The sequence below is a fragment of the Meriones unguiculatus genome, chromosome 2 (assembly GCF_030254825.1).
Source record: "Meriones unguiculatus strain TT.TT164.6M chromosome 2, Bangor_MerUng_6.1, whole genome shotgun sequence".
NCBI classification, from domain to species: domain Eukaryota; kingdom Metazoa; phylum Chordata; class Mammalia; order Rodentia; family Muridae; genus Meriones; species Meriones unguiculatus.
The window spans coordinates 30,812,624-30,833,808 of record NC_083350.1 but is presented as its reverse complement, the minus strand read 5'-3'; the positions used below and the strand labels follow the sequence as shown (position 1 = coordinate 30,833,808).

Below are 21,185 nucleotides of genomic sequence, written 5' to 3'. Positions count from 1 at the left end.
TGAAATTAAAAAAAAATCAAAACAAATGAAAGAGTCCACCTAATTAGTGTAAACAGTACACATTTTGTAATTGAAAAAACGAAATATAAAATTATATAACACTAGATATTAAATATATTGGTGAGAAGTCTTTAACAGTTTTACATTTTTATTTATTTTACAATCTGACCTGTTACCACAGAATCACTTATACTGTTCCTTATGCCATGAAATAACATGGTCCACACCCATAAACTTCTACGTATTTTAATAAAATCTCTCTCCCAACAGAGCTGGAGAGGCAGCTCAGCAGTTAAGCCTGCGTGCTGCTCTTCCAGAGGACCGGAGTTCAATTCCTGGAAGCCATGCCGAATGACTCACCAGATCCAGCTCCAGGGATTTGCTACAGTCTTGTGGGTTCCATAGCCACCCGCACCTACACCTGCACCCCCACTCACACTCACACATACCACCCTACTCCACCACAAGCTTAGCCATGAGATAAGAATCTAACATAGGAACCTCTACTAAAATCAGCAATTCAGCTTATACAACTACCTCATGAGCCCGAAGCCCAAGGGCAATGCATGTGACGTCATCACCCTTACATGCACATGAAAACAAAGGCGCAAGGCGGAGTAGCGGCAGAGCTTGGGAAATAGTGTGTTCGTAACCACAAAAGAGGGTGGGCATTTTAATATGTCAGTTGCCCAGGACTGAAAGGACTCAGCCTACACATAACATTTTAAGCTACATTAGGAAAGTCACTCTTTTTTTTTAAAGGAAACAATTCTTTTAAAAATGATTTTTAAATATTACATTTCCCCAGTACAGTCTGTGTTTGGCTGAGACGGATGATGTGTTTGTGTGTCTGTGTGTTGGTGCTCGCCATTTCTTTCACACGGTGGTGGGGAAGGGCCTGAAATCTGTTTCATTTTATCATCTTTGCCCAATAGCTAGCTTGAGCTTGAGTGGGGAAAGGAGAAGAAAGAGGAGGAACCCAAGTTAGAGCTGTGTGGCGGGGGGGTCACCTTTTTTTCTTTTGTACAAATGACAAATTTTGTTGAAGCCCAATGATCTCACAAAAAAACTGAGTTCTTTTCATTCTTCATTCATATTATATTTCCTACAGCAGTTTGATGGACAAACTACATAGAATGTCAACTGTATCTCCAACTTGCGAGAAATTTTTCCCCCTTGGACAAATAGTATAGTAGACATAAAGCCCCAATTTTAGGAAAAAGAAATGATGGGGTTTTTTTGTTTGCTTGTTTGTTGCTATTTTGGTTTGGTTTGGTTTTTTCACTCTTGAGCAGAGGTGAACAAGTCCTTGATGGGTGTATGGGCTTCCATTCTCAGACACAGCACACCACAGACAAACATGAAAATAAATGCCAGAAACAGGCTACTGAGACTTTCCCACATGTAGTAAGTACAGTTGTCAGAGGCAGGCAGTGATAGATGACCATTGAAAAACTGGAGAGGTGTGTCACATGCCATTCATTTCCTGACGCGAAAGAAAAGAAGAAATGGTTTTTAAAAGAAGCAGAAGCATAAGAAGAATAAGCAAAAGGAGGAGGAGGAAAAGCAGGAGAAGGAGGAAGAAGAGAAGGAGGAGGAGAAGGAGGAGAAGCAGAAGGAGAAGAAGGAAGAGGAGGAGGAGGAGGAGAAGGAGGAGGAGGAGGGGAAGGAGGATGAGAAGGAGAAGCCGAAGCAGGAGAAGGAGAAGAAGCAACAGCTGCCACTACCACCAAACTTCCAACTATTGGCTCTTGGCCAGAAAAATTTCATAAGAGATGAAAGCTGGCCTTCCTCATTATTCATTCCACAAAAGAACTCATGCTTAAACGAGCGGCTTTTATGTGTGCAGCATGTGCTGTGTATTCTGCTTCCAGGCGCGGCGCGTTCCAGCCCCACTCGTGGTTTCGTTTGCAGCAGCTGATCCAACTGGAAAATGAATTGGATGCCTGGCGACCCACCTTGGCAGGACCTGCTGTCTGAGGCTGGGGTGAAGCCCATCTCACACTCGCAGCGGTAAGCTCCCGGGACGTTCAGGCACTGGCCATTTTCACAGAGGTTTATATTTTCCGCACACTCGTCAACGTCTGCAGAGGAAAAAGACATCTCCGTTGAGCTCCAGATTTCACCACACATTTTCTTCCCAAAGAAGCCAGTTTTTCTTTTTCCTTTTTTTTAGTGGCTGGAGTTGTTCATTAATACAAAGCAACGGTTAACCCCATTCACTGGAGTTAGGGTGCCTGGCCTGAGATCCGAGCTCCTCAAGTTACACCTGAGCTCTCAGCTACACTATCGATTGATGGGTTCTCTCAGCTCTCCTTCGTACCTATTGAAAAGAAGTATTAAAGCAATGTTCGTAGACACGACCAAGAGCTCTGGAATTACATTCATTCGTTTGAAAACACAGCAATGCATTTTCCCATTCCCCTGGCTGAAGCAAAAGGAAAATTAGAGACACCATTTATAAAGTTTCCTTCCTGTCACTAATGTCCCATCAAAATGGCACAGGCGAACACTTTTCATAGACCTTCAAGATGGTTCACTTACGTCTATGGAGCAGCAAAGGGAAGAAGGGCAGAAATCAGTGCTTACTGAGCTTGGTAGGGTGGCAGTTACCTGGAGAGCGTTTTTCATTGAGTTCACCAGGAAAATCGGGGCTCCCCCGCCCCCCCCCCGCTTTGGACAGCAACCAGAAGAGCTACAAGGGGCCCACTGAGCCCCATTCTGACTGCAGAGTGTTTGCCACCAAAATTATTATTTCTCTGACACTACAGCACACACAAAGTTCAGGGAATACGTAGTAGCCAGTACTTTAAAGGCAGGGCATACCGAATATACATGCTCTCTTAAAGGGGGCACCTGCAACTGATGAGCGTGCCCTCTGTGTGAATCATTACAGGTTCAGTCTTAGGAGATTAAAGTGTGAATGGACATCAGCTGAGAGACACCCAGCTTGGAAAGCGGAAAGTTTCTTGCCTGAGTCTTAAATATGTGTGCAATGAGAGAACATTTCACTCTTGAGGGGCAGAAGCCAAATAGCAGCCGGTACGTACTGACTCTTACTTGGTGGTTGCCTGAGTCTTTGCTCTTATTATTCCATTTAATCTTTTCAAGAATGGGAGAAAAGCTAGAGGAGGATAAGCGGCTTTGATGACACATCTTTTCAGGAGACTACTCAACTACTCATCCCGTCTACCAGAGAGGAAGTTCCCCCACTTAGCAACAAAAGAATGCTGCCGTGGCCACCGTCCCTATTTTAAAATGAGAAACGCTGAAGCCACAGGGGCTACTCATGTGCTCAGATTTACAGCAGGGTAAGCAAGGACGTGCTGTGAACTCGGGTGTCCTACGGAGAGCTTGCATTTTCCTGATCAGTTTCTTTATAAACGAGTTAAGAGATAATGATAGTCACTACAGCGCATTACTTTAAAACGTCCGCCTGTGCCCTGGAAGCCTCTTCAGGCTTCTGTGTTTAACGGGTGAAAGAGGTGTGTGCTCACTCGTAGGTCAAGTATAAGCACAGAGGCAGTCACGCTGGTCTCCTTCATAGTTTTCTCACGACAGGGAGAGCGTGTCTGGTTGTTTGGAGCTGGACACATGTGAGCTCACCTGGGCCTGTCACTCACCTGAGCAAGTGAAGCCGTCTCCCGTGAAACCCTCCGCGCAGGCGCATCGGTATGAGCCGGGGGTGTTGACGCACTGAGCGTTGATGCTGCACTGGTGGGTTCCATTGGAACATTCATCCAGGTCTGTGTGGGGAGCGGGCACACAGGAAGAGCAGAGGTGAGGGTGGCGCGGTCTAACACAACGGAAGGTTTTGGCGTGTGGACACTGTGAGCCACGCCAAAAGGACTCAGACACGGTGGCCCCAGCTACCGATTCCAAGCACTGCGTGGAGTATTTACGAAGACACTTGAGGAAAACTGGAGGCAGAGCTCACTCTGACCTCCACCTATCGCGGCTCTTACTACTGGGTCCCTTATCACTTTAAGAGAATCTACTTAAGATACCACTGCTCTTCACAACAGAGAATTAGCATACAGTTGTAAATGTATTTTATAAGAAGGGAGGAGAGACATGGTTCTTGATCTCATGGAACTAACAGTCTGTGAGAAAAGATGGATGTCAAATACAGAAAAGATAAAATTATGTACCTTTCTATCCACTATGAAGAAGGTTACAGATACAACCTACTTGGGATTACAGGGAACAAGAAAGGCGGGATTACAGGGAACAAGAAAGGCCCATTGAAGGAGTAATTTTTCAACAACTCCAGACCTCCCCACACCCCCTTCCCAAGTATGAGGAGGCATGACCTTACTGAGTAGAAGGAGAGAAGGGTTTTCCTCATAGAGAAGAACACTTACAGGGCCACCAAAGAGGAAAAGCATGGAATGCGGCATTAACAGCAGTTAGAGAGGCAAAGCACAGTTGTAGGGGATAATGCAGTGAAAGATGAAGCTAAAAAATGCTGCAGTGACTTGGAAACCATGGAAGCTGTGGTTTTTCCTAAATTTAAAGAGTTAAGTGTCAATTGTTGAGAAAAGGCTTAAGTTTCTTGCTTTTGCTGAAGAATAAGTTGTAGGAGGATTAGGGGGTGAATATGGGGGTTTGGAGGGGAGGGTAAAAGGGAAAGGGAAGAAGGAAAGGGGAGAAAAAGATGGGGAGGAGGGAATGGGGGATTGAGAGGGAAGGGGACAGGAGGAGGAGGGTGAAGGAAGCTGAGGTGGGTGAGGAGGAGAAGGGTCAGAGCAGGGGGGAGGAGACAGCTATGGGAAGGAAGTGACTGAGCAGGGATGAAGAGGGAAAGGTGCCTCAACCCTATAAAATCTCATTCTGGGGCCAAGCAGTCTCGGGATAGCTGGCCAGACTGACAGATGGACATGAAGCACATAAGATGGAAACTAAAAGAAAAGCAACAGGCACAGGGGACAAGAAGAATGGGAATGACCACTGGCCTATGAAGTCAGAAGACTGATGCTAGCGGGAGTGGCTGTCCTGGAAATGGGCTTCCATTAGACTCGTAGAAGCTGACATAGAGTGTGACACAGCCAAAATCATTTTGAAACTATGATAATACATACTCTGTAACTGGCTTTAAACATTTGACAAGAATGAAACCTTTGGCTGGATAAGCAAGCTTCACTCAAATTAATTTACATTATTGGTAAGTGATATTAAGGTGTTTTTTTTTTTTTTTTTTTTTTTTTTTTTTTTTTTTTTTTGGTCTAATCCTTACTGTGGGCCCATAAGCATTTCCTAAGACGTCATCATGGGGAGGTCAGCTCAGATGGCTTTTCTTTTCTTTCTATTTTAAATTGACCAGGGTAAATTATTACCAGCTGGAAATATTTTTTATTGTTACAGCATGAGCATATTAAACAGCTCCATGAATGACACCCAGGATATAATCCAGTACCCTGCCTCGAGGCTACACAGTACTATTAGGCTTCAGCACAAGAGTTACAGAATTCGGGGAAAAAGATTTCCCTGTTCTGTCTTTTACAAGTTAGACTTCTCAAGAAAATACTCAGCTTTGCCCGTAAAAACAATCCTATCTACTAAGAATTGTCTACTTCCTCCCATCTTAAGACCATGTGAAAAAACCCGTTTCCTCCATCTATTTCACTGGCTTTCAAATTGCACTGATTACTCTATCAGAAGACTGGGAGAACACATCAGCTATTTTTCACATTACAGATGTTGAGATCACTGGCTGCTGGCTGTACATCAAATATATATATATGTATAATCTTTTTTTTTTTTAACTGAGCAACGTGCATGGAAAAGCAGATGCCAAAGCATCCTGTTGTAATTTTACCATTTATATGAAAGCTAAAGGAAGCACTCAGGCAGGAATTCTTCCTACCAGCGAAGACAGATTTGATTTCCGAGAGAATAAACGGGAGGTAGGGAGCTCGATCTTGTTAGAATCCATGGGTTAACAAAGTGTGCAGTGAGGAGCCATGAAGAGCGCCAGCCCTTCGAGGAGGGTCCCTCCCTCCGTTGGCACACTCACCAATACATTTGATGCCGTTTCCCACCCAGCCCTCTCTACAGCTGCACTTGAAGCTCCCAGGGACATTCAGGCAGGAGGCGTGCATGTCACAGTTGTGGGCGCCAATTTCACACTCGTCCACGTCTGAGGCAACAGAGTTAAAAAAGAAAAAAGAAAAAAAGATAAAGCATGAGCTAATTAATTCTACTTCCAAGTATGTTTCTGAAAAGACAATTTGGGATAAACACAGGACTGTGGAGAAAACAACAAGAAAAACAACAAAAACAAACAAACAAAAAAACCTTATCAACACTGCTTTTGTCTTTAACTCTCTTTTATTCCAATAAGATGTAAAAAACTGCACGATCATGACCAAACAAGCCCTTCTCTACGAGGACTTGCTAGCCACTTCCCGCTGGAATGAGAAATTGCAGCTGCTGGATGAGTGGCAGCCCCCACGTTACAAAGGCCTAGACAAAACTCTGTGGGAAGAATGTGGTAAGACACATTTCGAGAGAGATTTTTGAGAAAAACTGTGCTGTTCCTTTTTATTATCCTTTCTATTATTCCTTTCTATTTATCATATATTTTTCATGAAGGTAAGATTGAGCCTGACTTAAGAAAAAAAAAAAAGCCATCCTTCATTTTAAGTTATGTGACTCAGTGGTAGGATGCTTGCTTCACATCATGTATGAATACCTAAGTTCAATTCCCAGTACTACACACTCCAATCAATACTGTATATATATATATATATATATATATATATTCTATGAATATATACAATACTGTATACATTTAGAGTTTTTGTAAATTATCAGTTATGTGTGTACTTTTTTTCTTCTCTGGGAATATGTGAAGAATGTTCTCTGCAGATGTCGCTTGGACGGGGATTAATGCTTACCAGCATATGTTTACATTCATAATTATCACACAGAAACACACATACAGCTATGTACAGTCATGTACAGATATTTTGGCCAATGGCAAACCAAGTACATGGCACTGGTCCCATAAACTTACAATGCCTAGACTTATAGCTGTGCTTGAATAAGTGTGCTTTTTGATGTTAACATGATGATGGAGTCATCTGAGGACACATTCCTTGCAGCGTATCCCTACTGGACAGCAAATATACAACTGTGTAAATGTGTGTACATATAACGTATACACTTGTACAAACTGTGTAGGCTTGTCTGTTCTAACAGTTCACTGACTACAAGCCACCGCCCCTGGACTGATGCAGCAAACACTACTGACTTCTGTCCCCTTTACTGGTAATGCTCACACAACAGACCTGCCCTCACCATCTACCTTTTCCTGCCCAGTCAGTTAAAGGGTTCACTGCAGCCTGAGCTCCTCACTGCTGTCCTGGGCAAAATACCATACAGGGACATTACAGTGAGCGTTCAGAGGACAGCTAGCTCAAACCTTGATCATGACATCTCCTAGTCCCATCTGTACATGAAGGCATGAAACCAAATAGTAAAAAAAACAGGAGGCAGAATATAAAGTTCATGGAGTGAACAAAAATAGTGAAGAGAGAGAAAAAAGAGAGAGAGGTAATGAGAGAATGTAAAAGGAAGAAACCATGGAGGTAAGGCAGTAAAAGTCCAAATCGAACCTAAGAATATGTTATCAGCTTAACAGTACAAATCAAATGAAAAGTGAGATGATTTAAGCCACTGTCTCTCTCAACCTGTGGGTGGCAACCCCTTTCACAGAGGTCACCTAAGACCATCGGAAAACGTAGATGTTTGCACACACTTCATAACATAGCAAAATTACAGTTATGAAGTAACAATGGAAATAATCTTCTGCTTGGGGGTCACCACAACACGAGGAACTGTATTAAAGGGTTGCAGCGTTAGGAGGGATGAGAACCCCTGCTTTGATGTTCCTGCCTTACATGGGTCCTCCATTTGGGCAGCAGTCAAGCTGAGCCAACTGAACGATGTGGCCAGATGCGCCAGAGGCAGGGCAGACTCACCACGCCTCCCTCCCTACCGGGTGGCCCGGACAGTATGCACCTCAGGGGTGTTACATGGTGTACTTAAGACTCATCGCATTGGCAGTCTTCTCCTGGTTGACTGGGCTCTCGGATGCAGGGGTCCAAGGACGTTGAGTGTTGAAGTGATGTAAGCCTGTGAGACCTGTGGAGCTGAAGCTGAGCAGACCTGGGTTGAATCTTACCTGTGCATCCTGTGGTCCCCTTCTTCACCGAATAGCCCAGCTGGCAGTGGCAAATGAAAGAGCCCTTCGTGTTCTCACATTCCCCAAACATGCAGATATTGGGATTCAAGTCACACTCATTCACATCTGGAAAAGGCATTTTCTGGTTACTATTGTTCATCACAGTAATTTAAAAGCCACCTTTTAAACTGAATAACACAGTGTTTAAAATAAACTGATGAAATTTAAAAGACAGTCCACTTGACTTGTAAGTAGATATCTACATGCCTTAAAAGAATTTCTGAAATAGTTCTTCCTTTTCAGATTTTACAGTTCTGGCAATATGGCTCAGATTTTCAAAGTAACAATGAAAGAGTCTTCTTCCCATGTTTACGTGTGTTCATGCATGTATCAAACTATCATTTGTTGGAGAGGAGTGCTGTGGCATGCTGTCCTCTGGACATAACATGGTTGTCACATGAAAGAACACATAGCACCTGTGGTAACTTGCACAAGACCTGTACAAGATCGAGAAAACTAAAATGGGAACATGGATGAGGTAGTTTATTTCCAGGTCCCAGCCGCTACTGGGGAGCTATGGTCAGTAGATAGTTGCTGAGGGAGGAAGAACCATTTTTTTTCCTTTGAGGATGAGGACACCTGTAGAATTTCTAAACACTGGTGGATGGCCCTACAGCCATGCACATATGGCCAGGACTGGCTGGATTCAGTGGCCAAAAACAAACAAACAAACAACAAACGAAGTTGGGAGGGAGACATGTTTGAGGAGATACAGAAAGAGAGGGAGAAAGGTTAAGTGGGATTATATTCCAACTCTGTATAAAGGTCTCAAGAACAAAGAACAACAAAACAGTTATCGCTTGATTCCAATACCCACCGATGCATGTCTTCATGTCCATGGAAGCCATGAAGCCATCGTAACAGAGGCAGCGATACTCCCCGGGAATGTTGGTGCACTGACCACCATCACAGATATCAGGATTGTTTTCACATTCATCGATATCTGACGACACAAAGCGAGCGTCCAGTGAAAGCAAGAATGTCTTTCATGGGTCCCAGATACCCTTTCTGCCCTCAGCTCTACTTGTCAAAGTCTGGAGGCACGTTTGTCAGAGAGGAATCATAGCATGCATGTTTGCCTGTTCTGTACCTGCGCACGATCTTCCATCCGGCATGAGCGCGTACCCCTCGCTACAGCTGCATTCGTAGCTTCCTTCCAAATTGGTGCACTGGGTGTCGCAGCCTCCGTTCATTATCATACACTCGTCGATATCTGTGCAGACGTTACACAGGCACATGAGACGCCAAGCCCACACGCACACTCAGAAATGGCTAGTGTGCCTTCTTTTTAAACAGAAGGTGCTTGACTAACTTTGGATTTGTCTCCATACTGTTTGTACTGATTGAAGATTACACCATTAGTCTCCCGGAATCCTTTTTGCTCCCTTTTATGTAGCATTCTATTTAGTCTACTCGGTGAGGAGTAACGAACTCAGTAATACAGCAACTAGCTGTGGGTGGTGGCGCACGCCTATGATCCCAGAGCTCTGGGAGGCAGAAGCAGGAGGATCTTTGTGAGTTCAAGGCCAGCCTAGTCTACAAAGTGAGTTCATGACATCCAAAGCTACACAGAGAAACCTTGTCTCAAAAAACAAATGAAAAAGAGAGAGAGAAGGGACAAAGGAAGGAAGGACACAAGGAAGAGAGAGAGAGAGAGAGAGAGAGAGACTGAGAGAGATAGAGGAGAAGGGAGGAAGGAAGGAAGGAAGGAAGGAAGGAAAGAAAGAAGAAAGAAAAGAAAGAAAGAAGGAAGGAAGGAAAGAAGAAAGGAAGGAAAGAAGGAAAGGAAGAAAGAAAGAAAGAAAGAAAGAATGAATGAATGAATGAAAGAAAAACAACTTTGGAGTTTGGAGCACTTTTTATGATAAGGCCAGTGAGTTTTCTGCAAAACCAATAAACCTTCTGACCCCTGCTTGCATTCATTTATAGCGCAAAGGACTCCCATAGGCTTTTGGATATATTTCATGCTGGAGCTTGATGATTGGAGAGAGGGGGAATGCAGACCTGGGTGGGCCACCCCTACCTGTACAGCCCTGTCGGTCTGGTGTGGCCTGGTAGCCAGGATTGCAAGAGCACTGGTAGGTTCCGATCATGTTCACACATTTGCCATTTCTGCAGAGATTGTCACTCAAGGAGCACTCGTTGATATCTGTGAAAGACAAGCAGAATCAGGCTTTAGGTCAGAGCAAAATTACAGGAGCCTTTAAGAGCAGGCTTCACCAGAGAGGAGTCACGTGAGCAGGCAACAGGATAACCTGGGATATTTGGTGGAAAACCTGGGGCCTCTATTATTTGTGATGCCAGCTCTTTCTGGTGTGTTGGAAGCATTCCCTTCTTTGTCTGTCGTTTCCAAAATGGAGCTGTAAGTTCTACTGGCCCTTGAAATGTGTATAACATAATTTTAATGTTAGTGAGCAATTTTAATGTTAGTTTTAATGTTAGTTACGAATTACAAAGCCATGTGCAGCTAGTCATTGCCATCACGGAGTTCTTGGATGCAGTGTGTGCCCTAAATGAAGCTTATTGTTATTTACTTTAAGGGTAAAGTAAATAACCTGCTGTGTCCACATGGTCTTCAATAGCTGTTCAGGTGCTGCCTACATAACATAACTATCCTGAAAGAAGATGCCAGGGTCTGGAAACAAATATGGCAGTTAAGACCCTCACATGTTTACTTTCATCAAGCTGTTTATGTGCCTGCATATATGGATATTCAGTCCACAACCGCTAATTTAAAACAATCTGGCTCTTATAAGATGGACAAATACCTTAAAAAAACTCATGCAATATGTGGAATAAAATAGTAAATTCTTTGAGAACACCCAGAAAGCGGCAGACTGACTGATTTCTATATGCCATATGTCTATCAGAGGGAATCTAAGTTAGACATAGTTACACAGAGAGTAACTAGATAGAACAAGAAATTATTTCAGACTCACACAATTACCTAGAAGTTTATGCTAGATAAATTTATGCTTCCATTAAGTACACATATTACAAAGCATTTACTTGATAATAAACATTGCCCTTTTGAGGGGTAATTTTTTTCAGCCATAATGCTGATGAACTGTAAGCAACAGTAAACTAGACTCAGGAACAGGTTTTTGAATCACTATATTGCAGTATATCCAGCCACAAATTCTTCAATCACCAGTGTGAAATCACCCTTTGAACTATGATCAAAATAAAAAAAAGTATTCATAACTTCAAATTCATCCTTCTGAAAATGTCTGTTTAGTGTACTACTTAAGGTTCATTTCATCGACCAGCACAGACATCTATCCAACTTATCAATAAATGTATATGCGCTGATGTGCTGTGCTCAAACAGTTCAGGAGAAGAGTTCTCCTGAAGAAGATGCCTCCTGGCTACATTGGTGCCGGTCAGCAAGTGTATTAGAACATGGTAAAGCCTCTTTGGAGCTGCAAGGCAGTAGCTGGAGTGAGGAAATACCCCTAGCAGACTCTTGTCATCTCTACCATCCTTACTGAATGTGGTACCGAGGAGGCATCAAGGGCGTTCCTGTGGTCACATGCGGGTGTGAGAACCAGATGAAGCATGGACTCCAATGGAGCAGGGACTGAACAGGGAACCGGTGGGTGGACAGGACAACAACTAGAAAGTGGCCCGGGCAGCTTACTCACCACCCAGGACAATGAAATCTATGACCCTGCATAGAGCTCTTTACATGGAAAGTGGCCCAGGGCCCAACCTTTTAAAAACTAGACAGGTAGAATTTGGATTTGCAGATGGCAGTGAGACACAGTAGGACACATTCACTAGAGGTGACTCCTGCTCAATACCCATTGTGCCCACTTGGGTTTCTCTACGAAGGGGAAGAACTCACCCACACAGTCCTCACGGGATGGCGAAAGCTCGTGACCCAGTGGGCAGTCACACTGAAAGCTGCCCTCAGTGTTCACACAGGTGCCACCCCTACAAAGGAGAGGGTTACGTTCACATTCGTCAATGTCTGAAAAGTAAAAACGTGAGATCCATTAAAGAACTCGGAGGCAAATGTATTTACACACATAGAGGAGAGAACGGATATTAGGAGGCAGGAGTGTGGCTCAAACATAAAGACACATCTGATCAGAGTTTGGATTAGCTTCGCTTTTCTGTCTCAGTATGAAAATTATGAAATTCCTACTCTCAAGACATTAAACCATTGAAATGTTTTCATTACAAAACAATGGTTCATAGGAGGTGACCTTTACAACAATTCCTTTATATCGCCATAGACTTGGGCTTCATATGTTGTTCACTTTATAGTGTTTATAGTTTGAATTCAACTGAAAAACATCTTAAAACGCCTTCATGATTACAGTTAGGAGCATCCAGTCTGTGGCCCTTGGTGGCATGCAGCCCAAGACAGCTGTGAGTGCAGCCCAGCTCCCTATAGAGGACAACACCCTGCTGCAATGTGAAAAGATTGAACCCCTGAGAACATCGTATGTGCTAACTCCCATGAGTCGCTCACGTGAAATAGTGACCCAAACGTTTTTCAATTTCACAACTCTAAGACACCACTCTCAGAACACAAACTGGGGGTCACCACAATGTTATCCATCTGAAATAAACCCATCCTGGGTAGTCTCTGAGTTGCTTCCAGCCCCGGGGGTGGTGGGGGCGCTGGGGGAGGGACTCTGTCTTCCCTTGACTGTTATCACCCTCAGCACACCTCCTGTCACGGGTGCTGTCACAGCTCTGAAGAGAGTGGAGGTACAGCGGGTGAGCCCACAGGAGGCAGGTCTCCAGGCCAGCCAGGAGGGTCCGGCCACACTTACCCATACAGTTCTTCATCATCATGAAGCCACTTTCGTAGCCCTCGAAGCACTCGCATTCAAAGCTGCCTGGCGTGTTGACACAGATGCCACTGCCACAGAGGTCGGGAGAGATCCTGCACTCGTCAATGTCTGCTCCCCCGTGTCCAAGAAAGAGAAAAACACACAATGAGGGAAGAGAGGGGACCAGGCCTTCATCAGGCACATTCCTTTCTCCAACTGCCAAAACTGTCATGGGTCAACCGGCAGGTGGGCCCGTGTGTCTTTGAATTCTGAAATGTGGCTCTTCTCCTTGTGGCTTCGATGTAGTAACAGGGAATAGACTGGGCAGCTCCTGTGCTGTTCAAGGGAGGAGGCAGTGAGCTCGTGGAGAAGGAAGCCACAGCAACGCTTGGAGACCATTTGTTCTGCAACCCCCACCAAGGGTGGGTGCATGTGGGCAGGGAACAGGGATGCTGGATGCTGGGCAGGACTGGCTGGCTAGCAGGACACAGGCAGGCAGCCTCCAAGGCAGACACAGCACAGCCTATAAGCCAGACAGCATGAAGACGCAGCAGTGCCTCAGAGTGGACCCACGAGGTGATCTGGGCCACCTTCAGATGAGACGTGCTTACCCGACTTTTAAAAATAAAGAGCAATTATGCAATTGTGTTTTGCTATGTCTTCTGTATTACAGTGAGAACCATCAGTAGTATCTGCATGCGGAAAGTTTAGAGAAATCTCACCCACCTGTGACATATTTCCAGTACAGAAGTTGGAACTACATATATGTTTAAGAAAACATGATCCATTTCTTAAAAAGCATCACAATAAAAGAAATAATTTTGCCACAGTCTTGTTTTAAAATATTAATTTACTGGGGCAGGGTCTTGGACTGCTTGGGACAACCCTACATAGACCAGGAACTCACAGGGATCCACCTGCCTCTGCCAGTCAAATACTGGTGTTAAAGGCACATGCCAGCACACCAGGTTCTTTGTCTCTTTTGATCAATTCAAGTTTTAAGTCCTCCTGTATAGGTCAATCAATGTAAAACTTGAACATTTCTTTCGGTGAGATCAGTTGTAGTTTCTGCTTTTACTTTTTTTTTTTCCTCCAGTTACTGGCCATACCCAAAACACCAAAGTGTTTTTTTCTAAAACAAAAGACCTCACTCATTGACACTATTCACCCTTCAATGTCTGGAGGCTGCTGTAGAAAGTGGTGGGAGCCCCACCTGGTAGAAGTATGGGCTCTGTGACAAGGTACCCGATACTTGCATCTGAATTCAGGGGTTTGGAAAAACCCAATCGTCTTTTTTCACTCAATTTGAGCCGATCATTTTGAGATGCAAGACTTTTGAACTGAACCTGAAGGTTGCATGGAAATTCTAACTTTCAAGATGTGGGGATAACTAGCAAGGCAGAGACACATGCATCGATGAACTGTCATGACTTTCCAGAAGCAGAAGGTTGCTGAGAGGTTGGCTGCAGAGGCTGACAATCAAGACAGGCAGGATGGTCCTAAGTACCCAAAATGCCACCATCTATCAAGGATGGGAGCCAAAGTAGCACTCCGGAGAGCAGGCCCTGCATCTTGCCTGGGCAACACACTGGAGCTGGCCCTGATGGCAAAGGCATGGTGCTTCAGTCCTGAGGGTGTGAGAGAGGGAGAGCTGGCCCACGACCTCACAGATTGCAGCACTTGGGACAGTGGGCACTGCACCTTCACTGGGCAGCACAGTGGAGCTGACTCTGAAGGTGTGAGTGGGGGTGAGCCGGACTTGAGGGCATGAGAGCAGGAGAGCTGACCCTGCCTCCTGCCGATTGGCAGCGTTGGGTGGCCTAGCCAGAGCAGTGCTAGAGAGACAGAGCCCTGGTGGTGCAGATGAGAGTGAGCCAGCAGGCTGACTGGCTCTGCTGCCACCGATGCCGAGATCCGGGGCTCTGAATTGGCCCACCCCAAAGTCTTTATCACCTGTGAAAGTTTGGGCCTTGTGAAAGGGCCAGTCCTGCTGCTCCAAAGCTGTAGGATCTCATGACCCAGGGCAACAACAGGATAACTGTGAGGAGTCCTGAGGAGCAGCCAATACTGCTTGTGTCACAGAAGCCAGAGTTCTCAAACCAGACCAATGATTCACGCAAGTTGCGTGAATAGATATACAGCAGGGCACACAACAGCACACCACAGCTTCCACGACAAGATGTCTTCTAAGCTTTGCTGTTTATTTGTCTATGTGCATTTTATTTTGGGGGGAGGTTGCAAGGGAGTGGATATGAGGAGACAGGGAGGTGAGTGGGACTAGGGTGCATGATGTGAAACAATAAAATCAATAAAAAGTTAAGAAGAAGAAGAAGAAGAAGAAGAAGAAGAAGAAGAAGAAGAAGAAGAAGAAGAAGAAGAAGAAGAAGAAGAAGAAGAAGAAAAGAATGAGAGCCAATAGCTTTGCAGGGGATTCACTCTGTGTCTTCAAACAAGGCAGTGCTCCCAATAACTATCTGTCTCCTGCAGTGGAAAATGCTTGTCTGTGACATTAAGAAACTTGTCTAATTGCACATTACAAAGAAGAGGCAAGGCTGGAGCTGGAGGAGCCACAGCTGTTTTTGTCTATCCAGGTCCAAGATGGCCTGAGTCAAAAATGGCATTTTTGGGGGGAGGGGAGAATGCAGGTTGAAACCCCCCATTGTTGTAAAAATGAAGGATTTGGCTATGTAATTTCATAGATGGAGAAGGCACTGGCAAGTTTGTCATGTAGCAGAGACTGGTATGTAGACAGAGACCCCTCTAGGAAGAAAGCTCTCTTCTTCCTGCCCTCGTGCTCTGGGGTAGAAAACCAGGAAGAAAGCTCTCAGATGTCACCTATCTTTAGACCATGCCCAAGATGCTTCAGCAAATGTCAAAACTGCAAAATGAATGGATGGCTAAGAAGAGGGTATGAAGTCGAAGTCAGAAAGCAGGATAGCAAGCAGGGGGTCGGGGGAGGCGAGGGCAGGCAGAGCAGGGTGAAAGCAGGTAGAGGGGGCCAAGGGCAGGCAGAGGGGGAGGAGAGGGCAGGCGGGGGTGGGTAGCGAGGGCAGGCAGAAGTGCAGCAAAGGCTGAGAAATTATCTTGAACTTGTGCAGAAGTCAATAGAGAGTGAAGAAGGGACAAGACATGGTGAAGAATGGAGCCTAGAGAGATTGATCCTGTAGCAGGAGAGGAGAGGAGTGGAGAGGAGTGGAGAGGAGAGGAGAGGAGAGGAGTGGAGATGAGAGGAGTGGAGAGGAGGGGAGAGGAGAGGACAGGAGTGGAGAGGAGTGGAGAGGAGAGGAGTGGAGAGGAGTGGAGAGGAGGGGAGAGGAGTGGAGAGGAGTGGAGAGGAGAGGAGAGGAGAGGAGAGGAGAGGAGAGGAGAGGAGAGGAGAGGAGAGGAGGGGAGGGGAGAGGAGGGGAGAGGAGGGGAGAGGAGGGGAGAGGAGGGGAGAGGAGGGGAGAGGAGGGGAGAGGAGGGGAGAGGACGGGAGAGGAGGGGAGAGGAGGGGAGAGGAGGGGAGAGGAAGGGAGAGGAGGGGAGAGGAGGGGAGAGGAGGGGAGAGGAGGGGAGAGGAGAGGAGAGGAGGGGAGAGGAGAGGAGAGGGGAGGAAAGGAGAGGAGAGGAGAGGAGAGGAGAGGAGAGGAGGGGAGGGGAGGGGAGGGGAGGGGAGGGGAGGGGAGGGGAGGGGAGGGGAGGGGAGGGGAGGGGAGGGGAGGGGAGAGGAGAGGAGAGGAGAGGAGAGGAGAGGAGAGGAGAGGAGAGGAGAGGAGAGGAGAGGAGAGGAGAGGAGAGGAGAGGAGAGGAGAGGAGAGGAGAGGAGAGGAGAGGAGAGGAGGGGAGAGGCTTCAAACAGAGGAAGAGCCTGGAGCTCTCTGAAACTGGAGGAGGGAATTGGGTAGGAAAGGAACTTCCATTAGGACAGAGTGAGAGTGGGGACTTAGGATCAGTAATGAGGAAGGAAGGAGAGAGTTACCAGGGTATGTCGGAAATGCAGAAGTACTGAGAAATACCAAAAGTGATGCAAATGTAGGCCTTTGCTAAGAAGCCATGAGGGCTCTACTAGGGGTGAATGTTTGGATCCCAGAGAGCAGACAGTGATGATGAGGGGGATGAAGGCTGAGGGGCAGAGCATTAAGACAAAGCAGAATTTGAGTGGTTGAGACAGACAAGCTGTGAACATACAGGCATAGTCCAGGCCATGCAGGCACAGGAAGCAGGCAAAGGAGACAGTTTAATGGGGATGATGAAGAAGGGGCAAGTGAGAGGTCAGCAGAAGAGGGGAAATTCCACATCTGTACATTCCACACACGAATGCAGCCAACTCTTTCTTCATAGGAAGAAATGATACCGGTCAAGCATTTGTAATCAGCTACATGTTATCAAACAGAAACGCTTCTAAGTTCATCTCTTTTTAATCTAAAGCAGTTAAGAATGCTAATTGCAGGGGTGGAAAAAGTCAAAACATGTCTGTCACAGGCTAAAACAATTACTGGATTATTCTTCAGGTTGATATAACAGGCACAGACTTAATGGCTATATTCTTTAGCACTTACATATTTTGACGATCATATTTTACATCAAAACAACAGCATTTTGTGCTGTTTTGCAGCTCTCTCTCAATATTATCTGGAGAGCTGTCTTTTAAGTTCGGTAAAAGAAAATAGTGAGAAAAGAAAGACAGAAAGATTGTGTTCTCACTGAGATGAGCTTTTGAAGGCAGTAAACTCAGGGCAAAGGCAAGAGAGCCAGGGTTCATTAATGGAGGAAAACGGCCTTACCTGTACAGTTTCTCTCCTCCATGTCAAGGGCGAAGCCATTGTTGCAACGGCACTTGAAGCTTCCAATCGTGTTTCTGCACTTTCCATAGGTGCACATCCCGGGAAAGGCTTTGCACTCATTGATATCTGAAAGCAGAGCGAGGGCTGACTGTTGAGCTGGTCAACACGGAGTGAAGTCCTCTGTCACCTTAACTTAAAAATCTATTGCCGTAGGCAATAATCATGCAGCCCACAGACAGGAACAGCTCCCGGGTTTGCAATGACTACAGAGGCGGCATAGAAGTATCCACCATGGAGGAGATTCTCAACCCTTGGCTGAGTCTTACTCCTGTAAACCTGGCTGTTGTTCATGAGGATTAGTCGGGACAGAGATCTCTCTGCTGCCGAAGAAGTAGGCAGAGCTGCCTCTCCTCAAGCTATGTCGAAAGGAAGCAGAGGGACAGCAGAAGGACAGAAGGAAAATGGTCAGCACTCTGTTTCCCAGCTTTCCATCAATACTATCTTTTACATGTACTTTATAATTTGGGACCTTGGGTTGACCGCAAAACCAATGTTGGTAACAAAACCAGCACGCAGAGAGTACACAGAGGGCCATGTGGGTGTGGTGGGCCAGAGAGCAGCTTGCACTTACCTTTGTAAAATGGACGACCAGTGAGGATGTCCCCTCTGTTAGCAAAGCCAGGGCCCCGGGGACACAGGGTCTCATATTCCTTGGTGCCAGGTTTGGGGCACTCTTCGCACTCTGTGCCCCAAGCTGCCCCAACTGCGCAGCAGCAGGCGTCCATGCGGAATTTCCCAGGAACGGGGTGGATGCATTCATCCTCATCCCACCTCAGGAAGCACTGCTCCATGCGGATGTCTGCATCGAGAGCACAGCGCAGCTGGAGCGTGAGTGGGAACACTCCCTGAGCCTCCTCAGACTTCTGCAGTGTCCCCGAATCTATGGGACCCCGGCTCCCTGTGCTTAGGTAAAACCTTCGCAACTCCTAAAGACTCTTCCTTCCTCACTGGCAGTGCTGGCTGGAGCTGACTTAATAAAGCAGTGCATGATGGCGGGCCTGGAGGCAGACTTAAAATGAGAAATCAGTCTGTACCACCCTGAATGGACTCCATGGTAACAGCCATTTAAGGAGAGTAAAGGTGCGCTCTTGGCAGATTATTGAACTCTCACAATGAACCCTAATGGCATGTCTCTTCTGTTTCCTGACCAATAATCACCATATTGCATTTTTTCTCACCGGAAAAGTAATTTCAATGAGGGACTCTTGTTTGTCATCAGCTAAAAGTCATTTTGCAGCAGTCCTGTTAGGGTCTAGTTATAAACAGCAATGTTTATAGTGTGAGGATTCATACCTGGGACAAGCAGCTGGGAAGCCCATTTAATCGACTAAGGATCTAAATGAGTCTTTATATATGTGGAGTGATTCTGTGTCTTCATTATGAAGATTCATATCAATATCTATACCAAGAACTGAAATGGCCAGAGTACGGGCAACAAAAAATGTGTGAGTGCTTTGAATGTCTTGCAAACCAACTAAAATGGAGAAATCCAATATCATGTTGGTAGCATGGGTAGTCCCCACCGCTACCCATGTGCTTGCCTCACTTACATCCCCTCACCTCTACAAACCCTTGAGATGTCATCCCTGTTATAAAGCTCTGCCACAGCAGCCTATCCCTAGTTTGTTCTCTGACTCGTCAGTCCTCTCCAAACCAAACATTCTCATATCCTCAGAAGGAATCGACGTAGGACAACTCAAGTAGTGACGGAAGGTACACAGGTACCTTAGGTACACAGCTCAAGAAAGCAGTATTTTGTTTTAAAGTACTACAGAGGTTGGCTGTACAAGAATGAGGGACCCTGGTTCGAATTCCCCACAATCTCAGCTGTGGTGGTGTACGCCTGTAACACTAGCTCGGGGGTGGGTGGGGACAGGCAGGCTCTGGGAGTTCATGGCCCAGCAAGTCTGGCCAGAAGGCAAGCTTTAGATTCAGTGAGCGATCAAGTCTCAAAAAGAAGGTAGAGAGCAACACGAGAAGACAGCAGAGGTTAACTCCTGACATCCTCGGAAGTGTTCCCATGCGTGTACATGTGCTCAGACCTGCACATATCCCCAAACAAGGAAATCAATGCAATGAAAAAATGAAAAGAATTTTACTTTCTATGTTGAGCATATGCTTTCTAAGTGATCCCATACTTATTAGAGTCCCCAGCACTGATTCCTATCCAGATTTAAATACGCTGTCGACATTAGCTTAAAATGGAGTCGCTGCTGCAGTCAATTAAGCCCTGTGGTATCGCAGAGTTAACTGCGACTTAACTACTAGAGAAGGATATTATTGACACATTTAAATAAGATTGTCTAATGTGGCATTACCCTTGTTCATGCTCTGTCTACTTTCTTAAATTCCAAACACAACAATTTCCATAAAAAAGTGTTTCACAAACTAAAACTTGACTATTCCATAGGTTATTGGGGAAAGTTGCTTTAAAATAAAAATTGTTGCTCAAGCATAACACGAAATTAATAAAAGCTTCTTTTCCCATTGCAAATTCAAATTCTATCAGCTAAGGCATTGATAAAGACTAAGGTCAAACTACCATCGGTATATTGTTGATAACATTAGATCTTTAGAAATCAAAGCATTGAGAAAGTTTACACTTTAGATTTAGAGGAAGGAGCAGGATGATATAGCTTTGCCCCGCCTTTCCCCCTTTGTCTAGAAAGTATAGATGCAGTAAGCTAATACATGCTAACTTTTTAAATTCTAGGTTCAAAATATGCCTAGTTTTCTCCTACTAATTTAGTATGAATAAATCAACTTGTGTAAAATATCAGAAACTGAAGATTAAAGAATTTTTTTGTAAAAATATGTTTTAAACTATTTTAACAAAGCACGTATTTAGTATCTAGGAGTGACTTTTCCCTCAAACAGTATCTCTTTTAAAGTACATTTCTTGCCTGTAGACTCTGGTATTGGACTGGCTACTGCCCAAAGAACAGGGAGTTAGCTGACGGTTAGCTTCAGCTTCGTGCACATGGACAGGAAAGCACTCATCTTACCCAAGCACACGCGACCAGTTCCATCCAGCGTAAGGCCTTCAGGGCATTCGCAGTGGAAGGAGCCTTTGCTATTGACACAGCGTCCGTTTGGACAGACGCCAGGAAACACCTCACATTCATTAACGTCTGTGGGGAAAGGCAGTAAGCAGAAGGGGAAAGATGTTAACAAATAGGTGTAGCCTCATTTCCTGTGCAGTGCAGCCCAACCTGCAACACGCGGTGTGTCCATTATTGCTTGAGTCAAAGCAAAAATATTCCACAAGGCAGCCACCACCTTCCCTGGACACCAGCTGTGCAGCTGACCGCAGCAGCCTTGCTG

At 45.4% G+C, this 21,185-nt stretch overlaps 1 protein-coding gene across 1 annotated transcript in view; it reads right to left on the bottom strand.

The window, feature by feature from the left end:
- The window catches only part of Fbn2 (fibrillin 2), a 220,748-nt gene that overhangs the window by 52,755 nt on the left and 146,808 nt on the right, over positions 1 to 21,185 (bottom strand). Inside the window, exons 23-34 of the mRNA XM_021634127.2 lie at positions 20,867 to 20,992; positions 18,433 to 18,660; positions 17,802 to 17,927; positions 13,036 to 13,164; positions 12,096 to 12,221; positions 10,272 to 10,397; positions 9,339 to 9,461; positions 9,066 to 9,191; positions 8,189 to 8,314; positions 6,017 to 6,139; positions 3,624 to 3,746; positions 1,959 to 2,084 (exon numbers count right to left, since the gene is read on the bottom strand). Coding sequence (XP_021489802.1) covers positions 1,959 to 2,084; positions 3,624 to 3,746; positions 6,017 to 6,139; positions 8,189 to 8,314; positions 9,066 to 9,191; positions 9,339 to 9,461; positions 10,272 to 10,397; positions 12,096 to 12,221; positions 13,036 to 13,164; positions 17,802 to 17,927; positions 18,433 to 18,660; positions 20,867 to 20,992 — 1,608 coding nt within the window. The remainder of the gene's footprint in view (positions 1 to 1,958; positions 2,085 to 3,623; positions 3,747 to 6,016; positions 6,140 to 8,188; positions 8,315 to 9,065; positions 9,192 to 9,338; positions 9,462 to 10,271; positions 10,398 to 12,095; positions 12,222 to 13,035; positions 13,165 to 17,801; positions 17,928 to 18,432; positions 18,661 to 20,866; positions 20,993 to 21,185) is intronic.